At 33.9% G+C, this 21854-nt stretch overlaps 1 protein-coding gene across 1 annotated transcript in view; it reads right to left on the bottom strand.

Annotated features, from left to right (window-relative positions):
* Positions 1–363: 363 nt before the first annotated feature.
* The window catches only part of LOC124355628 (nose resistant to fluoxetine protein 6-like), a 53629-nt gene continuing 32138 nt past the window's right edge, over positions 364–21854 (bottom strand). The window contains exons 6-12 of the mRNA XM_046806789.1: positions 20396–20564; positions 19292–19482; positions 17134–17272; positions 12175–12364; positions 7731–7873; positions 3401–3506; positions 364–1082 (exon numbers count right to left, since the gene is read on the bottom strand). Coding sequence (XP_046662745.1) covers positions 1012–1082; positions 3401–3506; positions 7731–7873; positions 12175–12364; positions 17134–17272; positions 19292–19482; positions 20396–20564 — 1009 coding nt within the window. The 3' untranslated portion in view covers positions 364–1011. The remainder of the gene's footprint in view (positions 1083–3400; positions 3507–7730; positions 7874–12174; positions 12365–17133; positions 17273–19291; positions 19483–20395; positions 20565–21854) is intronic.

Below are 21854 nucleotides of genomic sequence, written 5' to 3'. Positions count from 1 at the left end.
ATGTTTAAACCCTCTTGAGGCAGTGACTGATTGCTGTGTGCTTGGCATGTGTGGAATACCCATGTAAGACTGACCAGAGCTTTTGATAGTGTTTCACAAGACAAATTATTAGTAAGTCTTGGCAGCTTAGGAATACATTGGAAGGAGAATGCTTGGTGTCATTTTTATGTGAGAAATAGAACAGGTTACAACTTATTTTACGGTTATATATGTAGGAATATTTTGTTCAAGCGTTTCCTGAAAACTATTGTAACTATTTTTGATGTACAGTAGTTATTTAAAGGTGATATATTTTTAAACCCATAAAAAATTCTATTTCATTGAAATCAATTTTCAGAGTCAAAAGGGCAATAAATAAAGAGATTTCAACAAAAAATATCTATTTGGTGATAAAATACTCCTAAGAATAAGGATACTATATCAAGAAACTTGATTAACACAAGTTTGCATGTCTTAGCCTTCTTTTATGTTTTGTTTGGCCTTATGACTTAATTACAAATTATGATACAGCTTGGACAATCTAGATAAAATACTACATGTTTAGTCAAAATTAAACCATCTACAGGGCCTATGGCAAAGTAAAAATAGTGACCATACTAGTTAAAGAACAATAAAATCCAAAATCTTAAGAAAGGCAATCTAATTAAACTATTTCTGTCATTCGTTATACATCATGACCGGTAGTTCCATACTTAATATAAAGACCTGCTTTTCCTCTCACTCCCTCTCATTGTATTGACTATTTCATATCAGTGTACTATGTGTGTAATAAAGATCACATAAGTACAGATGATTGCAAGGAGTGGAAGAGCTATAGTAATAATAATAATTTAGCTATCTATACTTTGTAGGCAAGAAGAAATAATAAATCTAATCGTAATGGCAACAGTAGTTATAACAATTTTAGGATTTCGATAACAACATAAAATAACTTGTACATGTTCATTTTCACAGTTTAAAGATTTCACTTTCATTGTATTTGAGCAATTCACAGACCACTTCAAGTAAGTGTCACGTTGTGTATTTGAAGATTGGCAGCTCTGTTGTGTGGCTTTGAGGAACTACTTTTGGTTTCTTTTTACCTGAAACAAAGTTATATTTAAATTTATGTTGGCATGTTACAAACACTTTTTCCAGTTTAATGGGGATTAATTAAAGTATTGAATTATCAATTAAATTTATGTATGATATAATAAAGTTACACTTTTTTGGATGAAAAAACTTTTATTTTGAAAACAAAATACAGTTTTGTAAATATCATATAACTGTAAATACCAGTTATACAAAATAATTAAATTATAAATGACACTTAAGTTTCTAAACTACCACAGATGACTCCAAATTGTTACATGCATCTACGAGTAAATATGTACTCTAGTGCTAGGAAAAGAGTGCACAGCATAATAACCTAAGATCATTCCAGGAGAGTACCTAGGGAATTTATGGGAATTCTCACAAAAATTCTGGTTTACTTAATGACTATTGTTAATAAGATAAATATTCTTACTTAAATTTCCAGAGCTTTATTTTACCCTCAACATCTGGTAATTTCTTGGAAAATCTGGTGGTATGACATCCCTACCTTTCCGACAGTGTTAGGAAAATAATACATTTCAGTGTGTAACTATCATTGTGAAATATCTAATTCAAGTTGCATTAATAGTTGTGAATATTAATTACTTTGAACAAACTTATGATATAATTTGTTAATTCTTGGCTTTTTAATGTGTTTAAAAAATTGCAATCTATTATCTATTAAATATAATTTATACTTAAATAAGTGGTCTCGAAACATTTTGTGGTTTTTTATTCATAATTTTAACTCTGTATAGAACCGATAACCAAGATAAAAATGTCGTCTGAATATAAGAACTGACCATTTTGCATCTTTTAATTATAGTGTCAGTATTAAATAACCAAGAAAATTGTTTCAATATGAACCCTGCGAATAGCTGAATCAATGAATTGTTTTAACTGAATGGATATCCTTTTCAGTATAATTATTACATGCGATCATACCAGGTTTGGTTGTAATCAGTTATAAATTACGTCAGTGATGTTGGTGTTATCCTATAGGAGGGAAGACTTATTAATGCTATATTACGAACTACTTATACTTGAAGAGATAGATTAGTTGTGAGTCTATCAGATTGTCTTAGCCAGGAAAGTTTTGGAAGTAGAGTTTAGTCTCCTACACTGGCTGTGATGGTTCCTCGAAGGACGTGTGAAGTGCTCAATCTTCAACCGAATATACTGTAACACAGAGTCAGCTGAAATCTGCTGTCTATCTGTGTCTGAAGAGACAAAACAGCTTCACTAGGCAGTGTTTATTGGCAGCTAAAGCAAAAGGACAACCCCTGTGCTATGCTCTTGGCTTGCTTGGGAAACTAAGTTTGAGCAAAGGAGTAGATACTCCACCTAATGAAGCTGTTTCGATGTTGTTTTGTCTCTTCAGAAACAGATAGACAGCAGATTTCAGCTTACACTGTGATACAGCATATTCGGTTGAAGACTGTGTATCCCAGCCAGTGTAGTAGACTAAACTCTACTACTCATACTTCTCAAAACATAGTATTAACATAATCTTGAAACCTTACGAGACATTGAAACATATAAAACAAAATTTGTAAGTTATCATAAAATTCTAATATAATTTCCAGGTCAATGGCTGAAATATTAAGAAAATTGGTAAATTTTGAAACAATAACAAGGTATGGACAGTTGTTGGTTAAACGTCTTTTTAATTTGCTTATACAGTGAGCTTCCTCTCAACCACCTGTAGGATTAACTGATTCTTTCTAGGAGAACTTGATTAGACTTCACTTCCACTGTGGCAGTGACAGACTGTTGAAAAAACAGACAAGTCCCCACACATATCTCTATTCTTAAATTAATGTCTAAGTGTATTTTGTACTGCCCTTTGCGTCTAATGTGGGTGAGTAAATGATTATTATTATACTTCATTTTTTTATAAATATGATAATTGATATTATACTTTTACTTAATCACTTAAATTACAGCATTGGTTTTCACCTTTTTGATATTGTTTTTCATGATTTTCAGTTTAACCGACTTTAAGGGCAATGTTTCGTCATGGTCGGTTGAGAGGGAAGCTACTGTATTTTTTACAAAAAGCATCTTTGGATTATGTGGTGCACATTTTGTTTACTACTGAATTTATCCTAGAAATGTATGACCTGTTTCTAAATTCAGTTTGGTTCGAATTGTTCATAATTAACAATTTCAAAGTTCTAAAATCAACGTAATTTTAGAATTTTCCAATGAGATGGATGGGGATTTAGGATGAGGTGTTATGATTAGTAAATGATAAAAAAACAAACTATCAATAAAAAAAAGAACTGTACAGTTTTAAAAATATCTCTTACGGTTAAATACAAACCTTCAAAGCACCAAGTAGCAATGTTGCCACAAGGACCCTCCACTGTGAGGTAGAGCAAAGCACTGGCCAGGTAGCTAAGAGTAAAGTCAGCAGCAACGTGGTACCACTGAAAAAAAATGATCATTCCTTTAACCTCCTAATATTAGTTACGTAATTCACAGTAACAATGAACAAAGTACCAAGTAGCAATGTTGCTACAAGGACCCTCCACTGTGAGGTAGAGCACAGCACTGGCTCGGTAGCTGAGAATGAAGGCAGAAGCAACATAAACCTGCTAATGTTATTAGTTATGTAATTCACAGTAACAATGAACAAAGCACCAAGTAGCAATGTTGCTACAAGGACCCTCCACTGTGAGGTAGAGCACAGCACTGGCTCGGTAGCTGAGAATGAAGGCAGAAGCAACATAAACCTGCTAATGTTATTAGTTATGTAATTCACAGTAACAATGAACAAAGCACCAAGTAGCAATGTTGCTACAAGGACCCTCCACTGTGAGGTAGAGCACAGCACTGGCTCGGTAGCTGAGAATGAAGGCAGAAGCAACATAAACCTGCTAATGTTATTAGTTACGTAATTCACAGTAACAATGAACAAAGTACCAAGTAGCAATGTTGCTACAAGGACCCTCCACTGTGAGGTAGAGCACAGCACTGGCTCGGTAGCTGAGAATGAAGGCAGAAGCAACATAAACCTGCTAATGTTATTAGTTACGTAATTCACAGTAACAATGAACGAAGCACTAAGTAGCCATATTATCACAAAGACCCTTTATTGTGCGGTAGAGCACAGCACTGACCAGGTAGTTGAGATTGAAATCAGCAACAGCAAGGTACAACTGAAAACATCGTCATGCTCTTTTCATGCTAGTATTATTTGTTTCATAATTCACAGCAATTATGAAGAAAACACATCTTTTTTAAATAACATATTGTAAATAATATCTAGATTGTAGTATTAGATACATTGTATCTATTAATGCAATATACTTATAATTAACACCTTTACCAAAGAAGAATTGTCACATTCTATACCAGGTCCAGAACTTAAAACATTCATAAAATCTTTGCAATTTAAAGTGTGTTATAAGAATTGTTTTGTTTTCTTTTTTAAAAGTTAAACCAGTTTCAGAATTTTCTCTGTATCTGATAAATTAGTCCACATATATTTCCTGATCTTCAAATTTAATTCTTCCATAAAAATGATTTTTTAATTGGATTTAATTTTTAGTCAATGTCTGTGTTATTAAAAGTTCTAAAAATTATTATTAGTATTAATTTGTATTACTTTTTGCATACCAGCTCCTGGGAAAACACGCCACGGGCTTCAAGTGGAAGTTATGGCAATAGTATCATGCACCAGAAGGCTCATACAATTGAATCCAAAAGGAGCAGAATACTTAACACTTTCAAACAGTCAGGCAACTTTGATTCAAAAGTGATATGGGTATGTAAGAATGTACTAGTGGAACTGGCAAAGAAGAACAAAGTTACACTCTGTTGGATGCCGAGCCAAAAAGGCATTCAGGGAAATGAAAAGGCAGATACCCTCACCAAAATAGGTACAGGATATATGACTGATATTATGGATGTTGACAGGACAGCCCTCCTAAGAAAAATCTGATGAAGGTGGTTCTAGTATAGACTGATGAATGCAGACTATACAGAGAACAGAACATATATGGCTAAACTGTCCTAGCATAGGTAAAATTAGGAAACACTTGCTAGGGGCGTATCTTTACAGCCCTCAGCCCTAATTACGTATATCAGAAAACAGGAGCCCTCAAATCTGATAGGTTTCTGTAAAAGTCTCAGATTTCGAGGGCTTAAAATTTGAGTAAGTGAGGCAGAAAGGTCCTTTTGAGGCTATGTGGAGACTATTGTCTTTTTCCTTCTAGATAAAAAAAAAATATAAAACTGTTTTGTGTAAATAGTGTATTATGCTTAGTGAAAACATAACAAAAGTAACAGTACTGAGGGATCACTTCTGGCTGGTTTATGTTGAACCCACCACTGGGTACAGCAAAAAACCGATGTGCCACTTCAATCTGGGCAACCTTATGGATGTCCAGTAGTGGCACATCACTAACCGCAAATGTTGAGATTCTGTTCATGGGCAATTCGATAAGTTTAGTCTACTGTGGAAGATGACTGTTGGAGTTGGTGGGGTTTTTTCCCTTACCTCAGAGGTTCTTGTTAACCTCAACAAGGGTACCCCCCTGCCTACTTTGACTGGAGAGGTTGGTTCAGAGCTGGCCTCTCCTTCTTCCGGGATGACTTTGAGATGTAGTGCCCTAATGAAATACTAAATAACATTTTTATGATACAAACTCAATCAAGGGAAAATCGCATCTGTTTTTCATTGATGAAGTATACGATACTGCTTATGTATATAAACACTGATATAATTCCTAGACTGGACTGAGGAAATATTATGATACAGTGAATATAGACTGGGAAGCAAGAGCATTTACTTTATAGTATCATGTATTATCTTTACATTGATGACAACTATAATGTAAGTATTATTGATGTTGATTTTAGTTTTTAATGTTCGATAACAATATCTATATCTCAATTTAGAAAACATTTCTGAATTACAAAATTATATGTAGGTCTATATTTATATATGTATGTGTAGAGAAGTTGGTTTATGTCATTGTATTTCCATTGAATAGATCTTCTAAATCACATACAAGATAGGGGTTGCCATTTGAAAATTTGAAGTTATCTCTTCTATTTTATTTATTTTTTTATTTATTTATTTTATTGCACATATTCATAGAGAACAGAGCAAAGGTCACTTGTTTAGTGTTACAATTTGTGTTCAATTCAGTGTCTGTTATTACAAGATGCTGGTTCTCATTGGGTGAACTCTTGTACGGTGTAGTGTGGATGCTCCAGAAGCCAGCATTTTAAGGAAGATTTGAAGTTCTTCTCTGGAAGCTTCCTCAAGGATTCGGGCAGTTTGTTGAAAAAACAGCGCTTCTGTACGACGGTTTTTTCTCAAACAAGCTCAGATGGTGCTGATTGAGGAGGAAGTTGCTCTGTTTCTGGTGCTGTAGGGATGGTTGTCACCAGTTCTTGCTTGGCCTGTTCTTATTGCAAAGAGGATTGTTTCTTGGATGTAGATGTTTACCACAGTCAAGATTCCCAACTCCCTGAAGGCAGCTCGACACGAGTCTAGTGGTCTAGTTCTTTTAGAATCCTAATAGCACTTTTTTGGATATATAAGTACCCGTTGAAGGTTTGCGATTGTCGTGCTTCCCCATTGACGATCAGACCATATCTCAGGTGAGATTCTAACAGGGAGTAGTAAGCTGTTAAAGCTACTCGGGTGCTGCTGATTTGTTTCATTCTCCGTACTGCATATTTGTTAAGTTTGTGACAGAGTTCTAATTTTGTATCCTCCAAAAAATCCACAAAAGTATTTCAATAAGTATGGTGAAGGTTTTACATAGATATCTCAATCTGTTTTGAATGTATTCAGGCGTATCAGGACTTAATTTACGTCCTGTAAATACACATGTTGTTTCTCGTGGCAAAATATTAAACTCAATTTTGGGTTGGAAATATAAGAAATTTGAATTAGAAGTGCAAAACCCGAAATAATAATTACTCTTAATTTTGCTTAACCATTCGTCCTCTTAATCATAAACATTGAAAAATGGGTACCTGATGCATGATATACGATTAATTCCATTTTTTAAATATTATAGGACCCAATTATATTACATCACAAGTGCTTTCATTAAGAAAGCTATAAACTTCGACTTTGGAGTTCCTCTAAATTAGTCTAAAATAGTACAAGTTTTTCTGAAATTGGGGAAGGTATTATTTTAAATACACAGAATATTGCACAGAAATTGTGGGCGAAGCCGTGGATAGGTGCTAGTATTTATAACAAAAAGAAAGAGGTCTGTAACTGACTAATAAAATTTAAAAGTCCAAACTATGACTATCCTGATACAAATTACAATAACTACTATAAATTAATCACTCGTAAATCAGTAGGCCTATGTGTTTCTTTATTCTAGTTCTTAAAACAAAAGAAATCATGATATGTACTATTCCAATTAATTCTATGTTATGAATCTTAAAAGAATTATTACCCTAGTCAGAGGAATTTTTTCATTGTGGGTGATTTGAAGAACTCCCCTATCACTTGAATATGCTGTTGTTCCAACTATAAATAATTGGAAACCCACGAGTTGACCACAGACATTTTCACTTCTCTACATGGTGACTTCATGTTCATTTCATAATTTATTTTCAAGGATGCTACAAAAGCTGTCCAAACTTGTCTTCGTATGCAACAAAATTGTACTTACGTGATACAGATAGCTGAGGGGGATGGGTACTCTCTGTGAGTAGTTCTCTATTACTTGGATCAGAACATGGGTGAGAAAAGCTCCATATGTGAGTCTAGCAAATGGGATCAGAAACTTCCAGGAGAGCAATTGGTTCAGCCAACCTGTGAACACATTGGTTGTTAAACTTGAAAATTTTTTGGTAATCTGAAGCTCTAGCCTAGTATTGTTTATAACATTACTTAACACTAGGCTCAGATGATCGTTCATTACTCTATGGAAGTGCAACACAGGAAAAGTGGATTTGATCCATGGACCATGAGGTACTGAAACACTAGCAGTTACACGGATGATTGAATACAAGGCTGTTTGGATTTTATACTTCCACAATATGAACATCATATCTTTTAGTGATTAGAAGGTGATTAATATGTAGTCCAATATAGTTCAACACCAAATTGTATTATGACAATAATACTAAAATAAAAAATAACTGAGGGTTATTTCTAATAATTTCTTATAAAGCATGTTATTACAACATAGTGAATCTTTGTAAAATAGAACAGTGGACTTGTAAATGTTAGACCTTACAATCTGTCTCATTTTAAATCTAAAAAAACTCTAGTTTAAAATCATAAGACTTGACCGTGGCTAGGGGTGTAGACTACAATGATAATGAAGCAACGTTAGGTAGATGATACTGAAGATGATGAAATGACAAAAATTACCACCTTGGCAGAGAATGCAGATGCATGATTCAGGTGAAACCCAGGGTGAGCAAGTCGTGTTTGAAAATCATTTCACAGGTCAACAATGTTTTTGTAACATCCATCATATATGGTGTTAATTTGGGTCACATACAATTGGTAAATAACAAGAAATGTCCATGCACGTCCCACGTTTTTGTTACAACACCTTTAGCTTATACAATTGCTTTGTAGTACTATTAACACCATTGGCAACACTGGTGAGCCAGTGGTAGGGGATTAGAAACTGTTATTATTTTCGTTTGTTGTTAACTCCCAGTACAAGTGGAGGAGAGGTACTTAAAAATTTGTTTAAGCAAAATTATTTAATTTGTACTGTTTTCTTCTATACATCTAATCGTTGGCAGAACAAAGAACCTGTGAAAATTTACCTAAAAACTGTGTTATGGACGGTTTTGAGTGAAAGGTTGTCAGACTCATTAAAAAAGATGTAAAACAGCATATTTTTGTGTTTTGGATGTAAGATAGGAGATCAAGAGAAATCTTGGGCCTCTCATGTTGTGTTTGTGTCAGCTGCAACGTCACTTTGTCATTCTCGTTCAGTGGATAAACGTAACAAAAGCTCAATGCTATTTGCTGTTACTTTCGATTGGAATGAACCAACTAATTACTTTAGTAAGTGCTATTTCTGTCTGACTACTTAATACTAAATGCTATTAAAAAAAGGAGGAAATATCAAATTATATAGACGAATTTACCATCTGCAAGTAGACCTGTACCTCAAGGGGCAGGACTGCCGATACTCCAACATTGAAAGAGCATGACCTTGAACTTGTTGATATTGATGATGAAACTGAAGATCTGATCAATGATACGAGCGATCCTACCAACGATTCGAAAACATGTGGTAAAAAACCCCCCATCTTATTTAGCAACATGAACTAAATGACTTTAATCCGTGACTTGTGCCTATCTAAGCACTAAGCTGAACTTTTGGGTTAAAGTTACAAGATTGGAACCTTCTAGCAAAATATACAAACAAAACTTATTTTAGAAAGATAAATACTGCATTCTCAGTACTGTATAAACTGAAAGGGCAGTTTGTGTGTATTGATATAGATATATAGTATATATCCGTAAAAGTCTCTCCCCTCCCCATTAACTTTCTTATGAATAGAGATGGAGTGATTTATTTTGGGGATGTTTATATGACCAACTGAGGAGTTTTTTCATTTATGAACATTTGTGAATTCCCTCCGAATGGTGTATTTAGGGGGTAAGTCAAAACATTCAGTCCACTTTGACACAGTAACTGGTCTGAATGTGTCTCACATACTAACTGGTAACCAATAAGAGATGACATGGCAGAACCAACTATTGGTATTCCCAGGACTTCCTAATGCGCTTGGGTCAGACAAAGTAAAACCGAATAAATGTTATGGTAATCATATCTGTTGATGTTTATTGATTCTTGTAATAACTTGTTTTATGATTTCATGTCTTAAGTTCTCAAAATAACTAGTGAGTGAATGTTTTATCTAGCTTACAATAACTCTAAATGTAACTTAAACTGTGTGGGTTTTATAAAACAATTCTAACTTTGACTGGCCACCAAATTTGATATAGTAACATTAGAGACCTCTAGTTTGCGCCATTCTTCTCCTTTTTATAATACCTTTAAAATGGGTCACTTGCTTGGGGTTTCTTTTTAAACATTTTGACTTTCCCCAAAAATGCTCTATTTGGAGGGGGGGGGGGAGGAGGAGAGTAAAAAATTTTCATACATCAAAAACTCCTTAGTTTGTCATTTAAACATCCCCAAAATAACTTTTAAGATACCCAGTATTGATATAGAGAGTTTGATAGATGAGTTTGGAATATACTATAATCCTGATGAATGGCATATATTTATTGGTTCTTCTAAATACAGTCTGAAATCAGTTTAAATTCATAATGAAAATGAAAAATCATCCATTTCAGTTGCCTATTTAGTTTCTATAAAAGAAAGTTACGGTAATATGGTAACCATTTGAAAATTAATAAAATTGACCCCAAGTTTGAATGACAACTTTATGTTCAAATCACTTAATAGGTCATATCTGTCCTGATGGGGTTAGAATGTGGCCTCACAAATACCTTGTTATTTGTTCTAACAAAACAGTAGAATTAGCAACGTTTTCTTTAGAAAGTGTCTAAAAAGAGCTTATATAACAGGTTAAGAAAATGTTTCAAACATCCCTCTGGTTGATCCTAAGCAATTGCTTCTTCCACCACTTTATATCAAACTGGGGGTGATGACAAATTTTGTTAACACCATGGAAGAAGAAGGCTTTAACCATTTGATTGACTTTTTCCTAAATCAATTGAATTCAAACTGAAGGAGGAGATTTTACTGGGCCGGCCATCAGAAAAGTAATTTAAGAAGGAACTGTATGCATGGAAAGCATTTGTTAAAGTGGTAATTGTTAAAAATATAGAAGATTATTATTATACAACTTAATAATCCTTCTATGTAACAAAATATGTATGTCTTAGGAAATTTTTGATATGGGGTTTATAGCCAAAAACCTATATGGAATGTGTATCATTAAGGTGATGTCTACCTTTTCATAGATCATGTTCATGCTGAGTTTTGTATTATCCAAATTACAAGAATTACTGCCAAGGCTCTGCTGCAGACAAGTATGATCAAGATGAATCCCATGGTGAGTGAAGTGATGACATTCACTTATATCTCGATATGATAACAAAGGCTTGTACTAAAATTTTATTGATGCAAGAAAGTTTCACATTATTTGTTATCAACCAACAGTAACGCAAGATGGATGTTCAAGGATGGCTATGGCTTGGTAATGGTGGACATACGATCTTTGTCTAAGATACTGAAGGTCTCTGCACATCTGTTTTGTAGGAACCCTCTCTTTGGAATTCTTCATCTCTGATTGGCAGATTGAAATCACCTACCATCACCTTGTGTTACAGAACTGCCCCCAGAATAGTAACTATGTTGAATAACTATTTACTAAGTATCTGCAACAGGAGAAGCAATCATATGAATAATTCAAATTAAGTTTTAGGCTAAATTTAGGATAAATCAGAATGCCACTGAATAAACAGCACAGTTAGATCTTTTTCACTTGGAATCCTGTGTCGGGATTACATTTACTTCTGAATTAACTGCTTCCCAAGAAAGGTGTACACAATGAGGTGAAGGTGACATTTGGATGTACAGAACCAAGTATTACCATATGACTGTTACCTGTGTCAATCAAAGTTACCTACTTAATTCTTTGCATTAAAAACCAAATTGCCTTTTTGTGACATGTATAGAAGCTTAATACAAAGGTGGTGTGAAATGGAGTGGATTGGCTGTGTTCATTTGTTTCTATGCAGCAAATGTGGAGAAGTATCAAGGTAACATTGAGGGCTTTGAAGGTTGTTTTATATTAAAAGCACAATGTTCCAACCATCATCTTCTTCATTGTCATCATTTACTGAGGGATTGAATTGTGTAAAAGCGATGAGGTTAAATAAATTAATCAGGGTTCTTGGTGAGTTAATCTTAGCTGCTTGAGAAAATCATAGGATTCAATATTCGAAACAATCATAATGATTCTTCATTAGATAGCATAAAATTAGCAACAAAGCTCTAGGTGTTCTCATTTGTATTTATATTCCCACCAATATCATGAATAGTTATTTTATTAATAAATTTATAACTGAAACAACAATGAATTGATTGAAACAGAAATTCTTACCACCATGGCCAAGAGTACAGACCAGTATGATCCAGCTAAATCCTAATACGAACATATGTCTATGCAAGATCATGTAGAGAATATCCAGTATTTGGTTGGGCTCATACTCTGGGTCTTCAAGCACTGTTATGTAGAAGATACTGAAGAGGATGAAGAATGTAGATATGATCCATCCTGCCCAGAGTTTGGCCTGGAAAAATATCATTTTGCATTTACAAAAACATCTATATTAGGGTAAAAATAATATAATGCATAACTAAATTAAAATGTGTTAAATTTTAAAAACTGTAATTAATTATAAATTACTGACACACTTTGTTGAATCAGGTCCAGTAATTATTATCAGACCATAATTATTGGGTGTAATTATAAGATTCTTTGCATTCATAACAATGTATTTTCAAAATTAATGTTTGCGTGTGGAAATTATTTTGTTATATATAAACTATTTTTAATGAAAATGAATTTTTAATTATTTAAGTGCTTTCAAGGTTTCAAAATATACTATAACTCAATTCTGTGTGGTTTCTTATTCATTCTCTTGAAAGTTATTCAAGTTTTATTTCAAATTATTTAGCTCATGTTATATACTGTATATCATATTAACACTGCCAACTGCCAACGGTTTTATCGTTAATTAAATAAATAAATATATATAAATCGATTTTGTTTTATAAATCCATACCATAGGCAGGGGTGGATTTTCCGTATCGCACATGTTGCAGGACCCAAAAGGAGGACCCTGGGGGCCCCAAAATAAAATATTAAAATATACAAATAATGTAGGTTTCATGATTTTGTGTTATCAGTAACTGTTTTCTTTATAAATCTGATTTTGACTTTCGATATTTACTGTAAATGTAAAAATACAGTATTTGTGTCTCTTTTATTCAATTTACAGTTGTGTCACGGAACTGTGGAAGAAACCTTGTGGGGGTATGCACAGTTTAGACATATTCTCGTACTCCGAGCGTGTATTGTTCTTATTTCTAACGGAAATGTGTCAAGTTTATGAATTGGCCAAGTTTGTAATTGATTAAATTGCAAAGATGTAAATGTAGAAGCACATAGATTTGTATTTCAAAATGAAAAATATTAATAACTGAACAAGATAAAAATGTAGCAAAATGCAATGTTATAAAAATAATAATTAGGAGGTTATCCTTTGTGCACCAAATACTTATTTCTATACGAAAATTGTACTATTTATTTAATATTCAAGATTACATTAAAACTATTGGAAATATAACATTTAAAAAGGGTTCACTAGAAAAAAAGATTATTACTCATTCATTTCTGATAATAGAAAAAAGGAATTCAATTTTTAACATAAGCTATTTAAAATTATTTATATTTTGATGTACAACACATTTAATTACATGGAAATTGCTTTCATTATATTTACCGGTAAGTAAGCGACAAAATATTTCATATAAACAAATTCTAATTGCCTATAGGTTGGTGCACCAAAAATATTTTTTTTCATGTTATAATAAATCAATAAAATTACTAACATAAACAACACATAATAGTTAAGTGTTTAGAGCACCATCCAATTTTTATGTGCACCAAAAAAATGTATATATACATTGCACTTTTTTAATATATTAAAATAATTAATTGCATTGTAACTCAATCATTTTGGTGCACAAAAATTGTTTTGTACACCAAAATATAACTATTAAAAATGTTATGACAGTATAAAAAACAAATAATTAAATTGTTGGTGTACCAAACCATAATTAATTACAAGTATTTAATTTATTAAAGAGGGCTGTATTTATTCTATTAAGGAGAAATAAATAGTAATTAATTTTTTGTGAGCAAGTATATGACTCATTTGAGTAAGTTTGGTTTGGTTGAGTTTGGTGTGTAAGGTTTGAGTTTATGACCAAAGCATGAAAATAAGTTTAGAAAAAATTAGTTGACGAGAATGCAGAAGGTATTTTGATATCTAATTCTAATACAGGTACATCAGTTGATGTATATATTATTAACAAACTATATGTATGTACTATTAACAAACTAGAAGTTAGGTCAGAAGAGTTAGATAAAGTTGAAAACTGCCTTCTTCTTGTTTATGTGTTTTCTCAAATTTCCTTAAATCAAGATGAAACCAGATTTAATCTTATTTCCTCTTGCATGCCTGAATCTGAATGTAGTGAAGTAATATACAGCTTGAAGCTAGTGTCAGCTTAACTAATCATGAGCTCATCTGTAGGCCTAGAATTTCTCTTAGGCATCACACTGTGAACTCCAAACCTTACACATGAAATAATAGAGTTTTCATAAAAAATGTACCTAACAATTTTGGCAGAATTGTAAGTTTAAGCAATTTACTCAGGGTAATAAAACATTTTTAGGTGCCTACACAAAAAATAATTTTTCAGGATAAAAAATAATGGGGAAATAAAAAAAGTAAAGAGAAATCGGTTAATATTTTCTGAGAACACTAAGTCAGTTTATTGCTTTGTTTGTAAACCGTTTCCTAACCCTAAAGAAACATATAAGTAAACTCAACCTGTATATATTAAAGGGGTTTCTGACTGGTCGAGAATATCAAACGTATTAGATATCCATGAAACATCAAAAACTCATTAACAGCTATGACAAGCTTCTTTGCAAGAAGCCATTTACAAAGTAAAGTAGTTTATGAATTAATGTTAGCTTATGAATTAATGTCTCAAATTGAAAAGGAGCATGGATACTGGAGGAAAGTTCTACATCGTGTAGTATCCACTGTTAAGCTGCTTGCTAAACTTGGACTTCCTTTTAAAGGTCATAGAGAGCATGAAGCATTTGAGATTTATGGTATAAATATAAACAAAAGACATTTTTTATTGTGTTTAGAACATCTCTCTGAATTTGATGTATTTCTGAAATAACATTTTTTTGAAATATATAAGCCTGTGGTTCAAGTAAAAGTAACTACTTGTTTCATCAGATCTACGATGAGATTTTAACCATGATAAAATACCTAAAACAAACTCTAAGTGAGGAATCTAAAGAAGCTCGATATTTTGCCATATCTGTGGACTCAACAACCGATTTGAGTTACGTAGACCAGTTAACTTTTGTGATATGATACGCCACACCTGATGGTAGATCTTTTGGCTTTATTCCCATTACACCAGACAAAGCAGAATACTTGAAAGAGACAGTACTGAAATTATTGAATAATCTATGTCTGGACATAACACCGTGCAGAGGTCACTGCTACTGAAATAAAAGTACTAAATAAATTTACCTAAAGATGGGTTTTATAAACTCTGAAGTCTGACGCATTTCAGAAAACATAAATAAATGTTAGTCCTCCTCCGTAGACTAATGGTTATAGTCTCGGCTCTCTAACTGAGAAATCAAGTGTTCAAATTCCAGGGAGGGCTAGTAATGTATAGACACGAAGCAGTGTGTGTACTTTGAAAATAAACCAGTGTATATTGAAGCGTACATAGCTGAAGCTGAGGCTTAAAAGAGAACAAAAAATAAAAACAAAAACAAATGTTAAGTTAGAGGTGAGAGTATTATTAACTCTTTACTATATTATTTTAAACAACACATGTTATCAAAACTATCATATCAGCTATGACAATGCCTCTTCTATATCACAGGTGTGTGCAGGAGTACAAGCCAAGATACTGGAGATGAGTCCCAAAGCACTCTACGAGGCTTGCACCAGCCCCACTTTAATAATAAGTATGTGCAGGGATAATAACCCTGCTGAAAGTTCCAATGGGTCATTATTTTTTACTTGGACATCTGTAAACCTTTTAGTGCTTCATATAGATGGGATAAACTCATATCACACTGCCAAAACAACTAGTTGTGAAAAGACTGAGTAACACCAGGTGATCAGCCAGAGTTGATGCTGCCTTAGCACTTAAAAAAGGCTATGCAGAAATTCAAAATGCTCTTATAGAAACACATTTAAAGCAGAAGCACTAGGGCTTGCCAAAAATTAGCCTCCTTCGAAACAGCCGATGTGACAATTTTATGGAGCCGCTTGCTTGAAAGACGGAATAAAATACGGCTTGTAAGGAAGTGTTTCCAAAAAGAAATGGTAACATGAAGATAGCAGTGCAGCTGCTTGAGTCATTGAAAAACTAGGTTTTGGATGTACGTGAAGATTTCTCAACAATGGAAAGCGAAGCCCAATGATTATTGACACTGTTAACAAAAAATTTCAATGCCAAGAAGATTAAATTAAACGATTAAAAGTAGAAAGAAATTTGATGACGAGAGCCCATCCTCAAAAAATAATGAAGTAATATTATAGGAAAGAAATACAGTGAGAGTGGAAATATTCGATGCAGTTTGTGACAGAATTGTTTCTGAATAAAAAAAAAATAAAAAACCCAAGAACAGCTTCAGCATATTTTAAACATTTTTCAGAACTTGTTTTGTGTTCCAGATGATAAAATAAATCCAAATCACCTAAAGAATCTATCCAAATTTTATTGAAATGTCATCTAATTAGTGAAAACGATTCTTTCCTTGCCCAGACTATAGGAATGAATGTTGAAAAGGGTTAAGGGCAAACTTCATACAAATCTCCTCAAACCTGCAATGGGTTTATTGGAATTATGGGAAACTGTGTGCTAAAAACCATAGTTAAAGAAGCGAGATACTTTTCTCTAATTGTGGTTTCAACTCCCGATTGTTTTTACTCTGACCAATTAGCTATTGCTTTGCGATATGTATCTGAGACAGAACATAAGCCTGTACAGCGGCTTATCAAACCTCTATCTGGAAAATCACACACAGCTGCAGGCATGGAAACAGCTGTAGTTGGATGTCTTGAAAGCTTTGATATACATGTCAAGAAGTGTAGGGGTCAGAGCTATGACAACGCTTCTAATATGCCCTCCAATGTGTAAGAGTTATGACCCCGTATGTTACTATATTGTAGCCCTTAGACAAACTGTCTCTAGGTGACTGTTACTATTAAAGGTTACTTACTCTGGACATCTTCAGGATGAGTTCCCCTTGTTTGATCTTGAAGAGGACGTAGCCCAAAATCATTCCCATAATGAAGGAATATGCCCTCCAGTGTGTAACTATGTAGTCCTTTGATAAAATGTCGTCAAACCCTCTATCGCTGTAAAATAGCAAGTTTTGGTACTGTGATTAGATGTGGGAAATAAATGGAATATTCTAATACAGCAATGTTAAACTATTATTTTATTTAGAAAATGGGTTGTATCAAACAAATAAAATGATAGTTTTTGTCCGGCTTGCAATGCTTTACTTAGTAACAGAAGTAAACGTGTGGAAAAGCTTTTTGTATATCAATCTTGCTTGTTTTCACTCACACCAATGATTTACATTAATAATAACTTATTCTAGTATATGATGGTGGATTTATAAGGAACAGTGTAATATATATGAGAGTTCCTTAGTTGTTCAGAAAGAGGCAATTTGCTTGGGTTATATAAAGAACGTCTTACATAAGCTGAAATTTCCAAATGCTATTTGATTAAAAGTCTGCTATCTTGTGAGAACCTATATTGGTAAAGGAGAGTACATGGATTCTCAAAGATGGCACTCCTCCTCACTATGCTAGAAATGTTCGGGAAACCCTGGAACACCATTTTCCAAACAGGTGTCCCGGTCTCCTGTCCTCCTAGGTCACATAATCTCAATATTGAGGACTATTACCTCTGGGGAAGGCATACATATAAAAACCGACCAATCGGACTTGTTAATGCAAACTGTAAATTAAATTACTTGCCTCAATGGAGAAGAACTATTTCGTTTTATTTGTGTATTCAAAGGATGCTTCAAAAAAACGACGGCATGCACTTCAAGCAATTGTGAAGCATGAACAATTTTAAACTTTTCATTATTTTCAGCTGTACATTGGCTCTGCAATACATTTGCCATGTAAGTGTTGAAATTATCTATAAAATCGAGTTTGCAACCGACTTTTGTAATGATAAATCTATAAAATGCCAAGTTTGAGCGTATGGTTGAAGTGATATTTATTAACGCAGTGAATACAACTTTTTTTAATATTTAATGTTACTTTTTATTCTCTTAATTGCCTAAAGTAACTATTTATAGAGGTAATGTAAACGTCCACTCGGTACCTATAAATACAGTGGCAGATAACCACAGTTTTATAATGGTTTGAGATGGAAAAGGGCTTTATTAGTGAAAATTGTTCATTATTGTACGACCTCTAAATACATCTGGTGAAATACCCTTTTTAACAAGTTACATATCTTGGCTTATGGGTATTCTTTTTTAATTAATATATTTTACAATGGTAATTTTTGTTATAATGTTTGTTATACATAGTATTATTGGAAAGCTCGTGTCATGTATCGAAAAAAAATTATAAAGGTTCGCTTCACAGTACTGGTTATAAAAAAACCCATTTTCTATGCACTTTAGATTGCCATTTAGAAACGATATGTCTATTAGGTTAACATTTTAGGTTTGTTAGGTTCGAACCTGAGACCTCCCGTTTGTTGAACACTCTGTATTTTTACAAAGTTGAAATTATTAAAAAAATAATTTGGATTCGATGTATTGGGGTATCCGTTTGAAATAAACCACTGCAGTTAGTCGTTTCTTACGTTCGTTCTTACGTGTCGAGAGACGCTCGACATGTAAGATAGTTTCTGAAACACTACTTATAATTCCAGTAACAATAATACAATCATAAGAGACATAATAGCTTCATCCGGCTAGAAAGAATTGGTTTCGCAGTCAAAAGAGATATATTTTCATTTCCGGGTACAGAATCAGCTAAATAGGTCATTGTGTTGACTGAACAAACGTGAAACATCTGCAACCTTTTCAGTTTTCTCGTAACAATGCTATTGAGCCATTAGAACGCAAACAGTAAAACCATCATATTTTGCACTATAAAATATCAAATCTGGTCAAATCTGGTAACTTATATTATTATATCATAAGTACAATTGTAATCTATACTATACGCAATTTACAGTACATTGTTTGAGAATGGGACAAAATCATAATGTTTACTGCCATAATCATGAAAATATAAGTAACATATTAGATGAGAATCAATGAGCAAATTGCAAACGTCCTAGGATAAATAGTTGTGAAGTACTTTCTGATAACTAGGTCGTTACGAGATACCTACAACGTGAATGCTCCTCCACCCCTGAGATCATTGGCAAAAGCGTTCCAAAGGCTGCCTGCAGTAGTGGTAACAACCAAGACTGCGGCAAGTGTTAAGCCCAGCTTGGGCCTCTTGTGGAGGGGTATGAGCAGCACCGGGGAGAACAGGTACAGTTGGAAGTCTGAAGATAGGTACCAGGATTGCGTCACACACTGAAAAACATACAGAGTTGTCAGTGCCAAAAAGGAGAATGGTCGCCATATTGGTTTGAAGTGGTGTGACAGTCTGGCCTGAGGAAGCACTTCACAAAGTTGGCATTTTCCGCGCTCTGTAAATTATGTGGCAGGCAGAAGGAAACTGCTGAACACCTGCTCTTTAATTCTCCTGCAGTAGCAAGGGAGCGCCACGCCATCTTTGGTAGTCTGGACAAGGGCGGCGAATTTCCCCAGGAGGACCTGATCGTTTGTTTTTGGTGGTTTGTATGACTGCTGAAACTGTAAATTGGTTGGCAAAAGGACCTTGAGGTTTAAGTGATGCCCCTTAGAAGAAGAAGGTTTCCCAATAAAATTATTAGATAAATTTGTGTACCAAGTTATACCTTGTTTCAGCATTTCTTTCACCAGTAATTGGTAATGAAAATTCTTGAGTATTTACATATTAATCGATATCTTGAATACAGTTCGAGATACAACAAAGAATAGTGTATAACAACAAGTTTAGGAAATGCTATATACATTCAAAAACACCGCTTAAACTTTATCTATGTCCTTAAATAACGGAATTTTGAAATAAAATAAATTTCGGATACTATGCAAAGCTGGATATTATCATATATCCTCCAGTTGGGGAGGTGAATCTGTTTGTCACGTTTGGTGAAGTTACGTCGTTATTTTCCGATAAAGCTACCATGAGGACTATCATTGAAATATACTGGCTTTGTACATAAAATATACCGAAAATCACTAGACAATTTAGAATTTACTGGTATGATGTAAAGAAGTATTTGGTTCGCTGATAAACAGTACTATATTTTGTATTAATTTACAAATTTCTGATCATTTTCACCACATCGTTAAGCCTAATCTTGAAATATTCATAGATTTTACACAAATCTCTAATACTCACCATATTGTATGGATCGTAGTAGTTGTTGATGTAGAGGAGGGTGGCCCACCAGTTGTAGTAACAGCAGGAGTTGACAAAATCGTAGAACTTTAGCCATATCGGGCCATCCGAGAAGCGGACAGCAATCGTAGCATAGAGCAACACCATCATGGCAAGAGCTGGCGTCAACCTAGACAAGCGAGAATTACGAGTACGAGTGGCAGGTAGGTCTCTGGAGCTCCGTCAGCCTGCACAAGCGAGTATTCATCTTCTTGATACGATTCTTAAGAAGTTATAAATTACGTTGGTTATTATATGTGTGCAGTTAACGTAATTAATAGGTTGACAGACACCATTTGGTGCAGCATAATATATATATATAGTAGTGGTATCACTCAGTATAAAGCCACAATGAAGACATTAATGATATTTTGTATGCCAAACCTACTGAATGTGAAACGGACAGTAAATAGTATGTTTTTATAATGATAAATTATAATTAGCTGACGAACCCACATTGTTTAAAACAGACACATATTACAGAACACAACGTCTTCAATAAAATTTGATCCTCTCCGTTCGGAGAGGAGTCCTACAAGGGTCTGTATTGTACCTGCTCTCTTTATGTTTAACCATGGAATGAACAATGAGACAACTTATCGTTAGCATTCATTTACGTTTGGTGTTCATTCAATCAGTCACAGATCAATGAAGAACAACTTAACTACTGTAACTACTACTACTACTACTACTACTACTGTGAGTGTGAGAGGTCAGCTGTACGGACGAAACTACAGGTCAACATTCTTCGAAACACGTGCTGCTGTCATGAGCTGGTTTGGCGTGTCACCTATGCTTGTTAGATGCTACTTATCATAAGGCTAGGATATCATCCACTTGGTGGTCAGATAAGGCATCCAACAAGTTGGATATAAATTCATTACAATAATGTGGAATTGTATACTCTGCAAACCTGTACGAAATAAGTATTATTTATTACAAAACTCTTTGCGTAGTTAGATAGAAGTTGAAATATAAGATTCTCGAAAGTGCATGGCAGCTATCTCTAAGGAGTAAGTCAGCTCTTTATTAAATGCACAATACGTTATGTTCTGCTTAAATATTGAGTGGAAAGTTATACTGGGAAGGACATACTGTTCATTTAGATGAGTTTTGAGTATGAGACAACCGTACGCAGAACGTCATGAGCAGAATTGTATGTCCAGCATGTTCAAGAAGTTCCCAAAGCTAACAAGAAATCGTAATAAAAAACAGTTTTTATTGTCTCGTGTTGTATTTTGGTCAATGTAACTCGGGTACTTGGCGTTTGCACAGTCCAGATGGTCATATAGGTGATGAGACGCACGGTTGAGCATTATGACGAGGCTAACGTTGCTGGTGTAGTTTATGGAAAAGAGTTAATATGAGTGTGGGCGGAATTTCTTTTGTTCAACCGATTCTGCTTGTGGTTTTGATAGCA

This window comes from Homalodisca vitripennis, chromosome 2, assembly GCF_021130785.1.
Source record: "Homalodisca vitripennis isolate AUS2020 chromosome 2, UT_GWSS_2.1, whole genome shotgun sequence".
Taxonomy (NCBI): domain Eukaryota; kingdom Metazoa; phylum Arthropoda; class Insecta; order Hemiptera; family Cicadellidae; genus Homalodisca; species Homalodisca vitripennis.
This window is presented reverse-complemented; position numbering and strand designations above follow the sequence as displayed.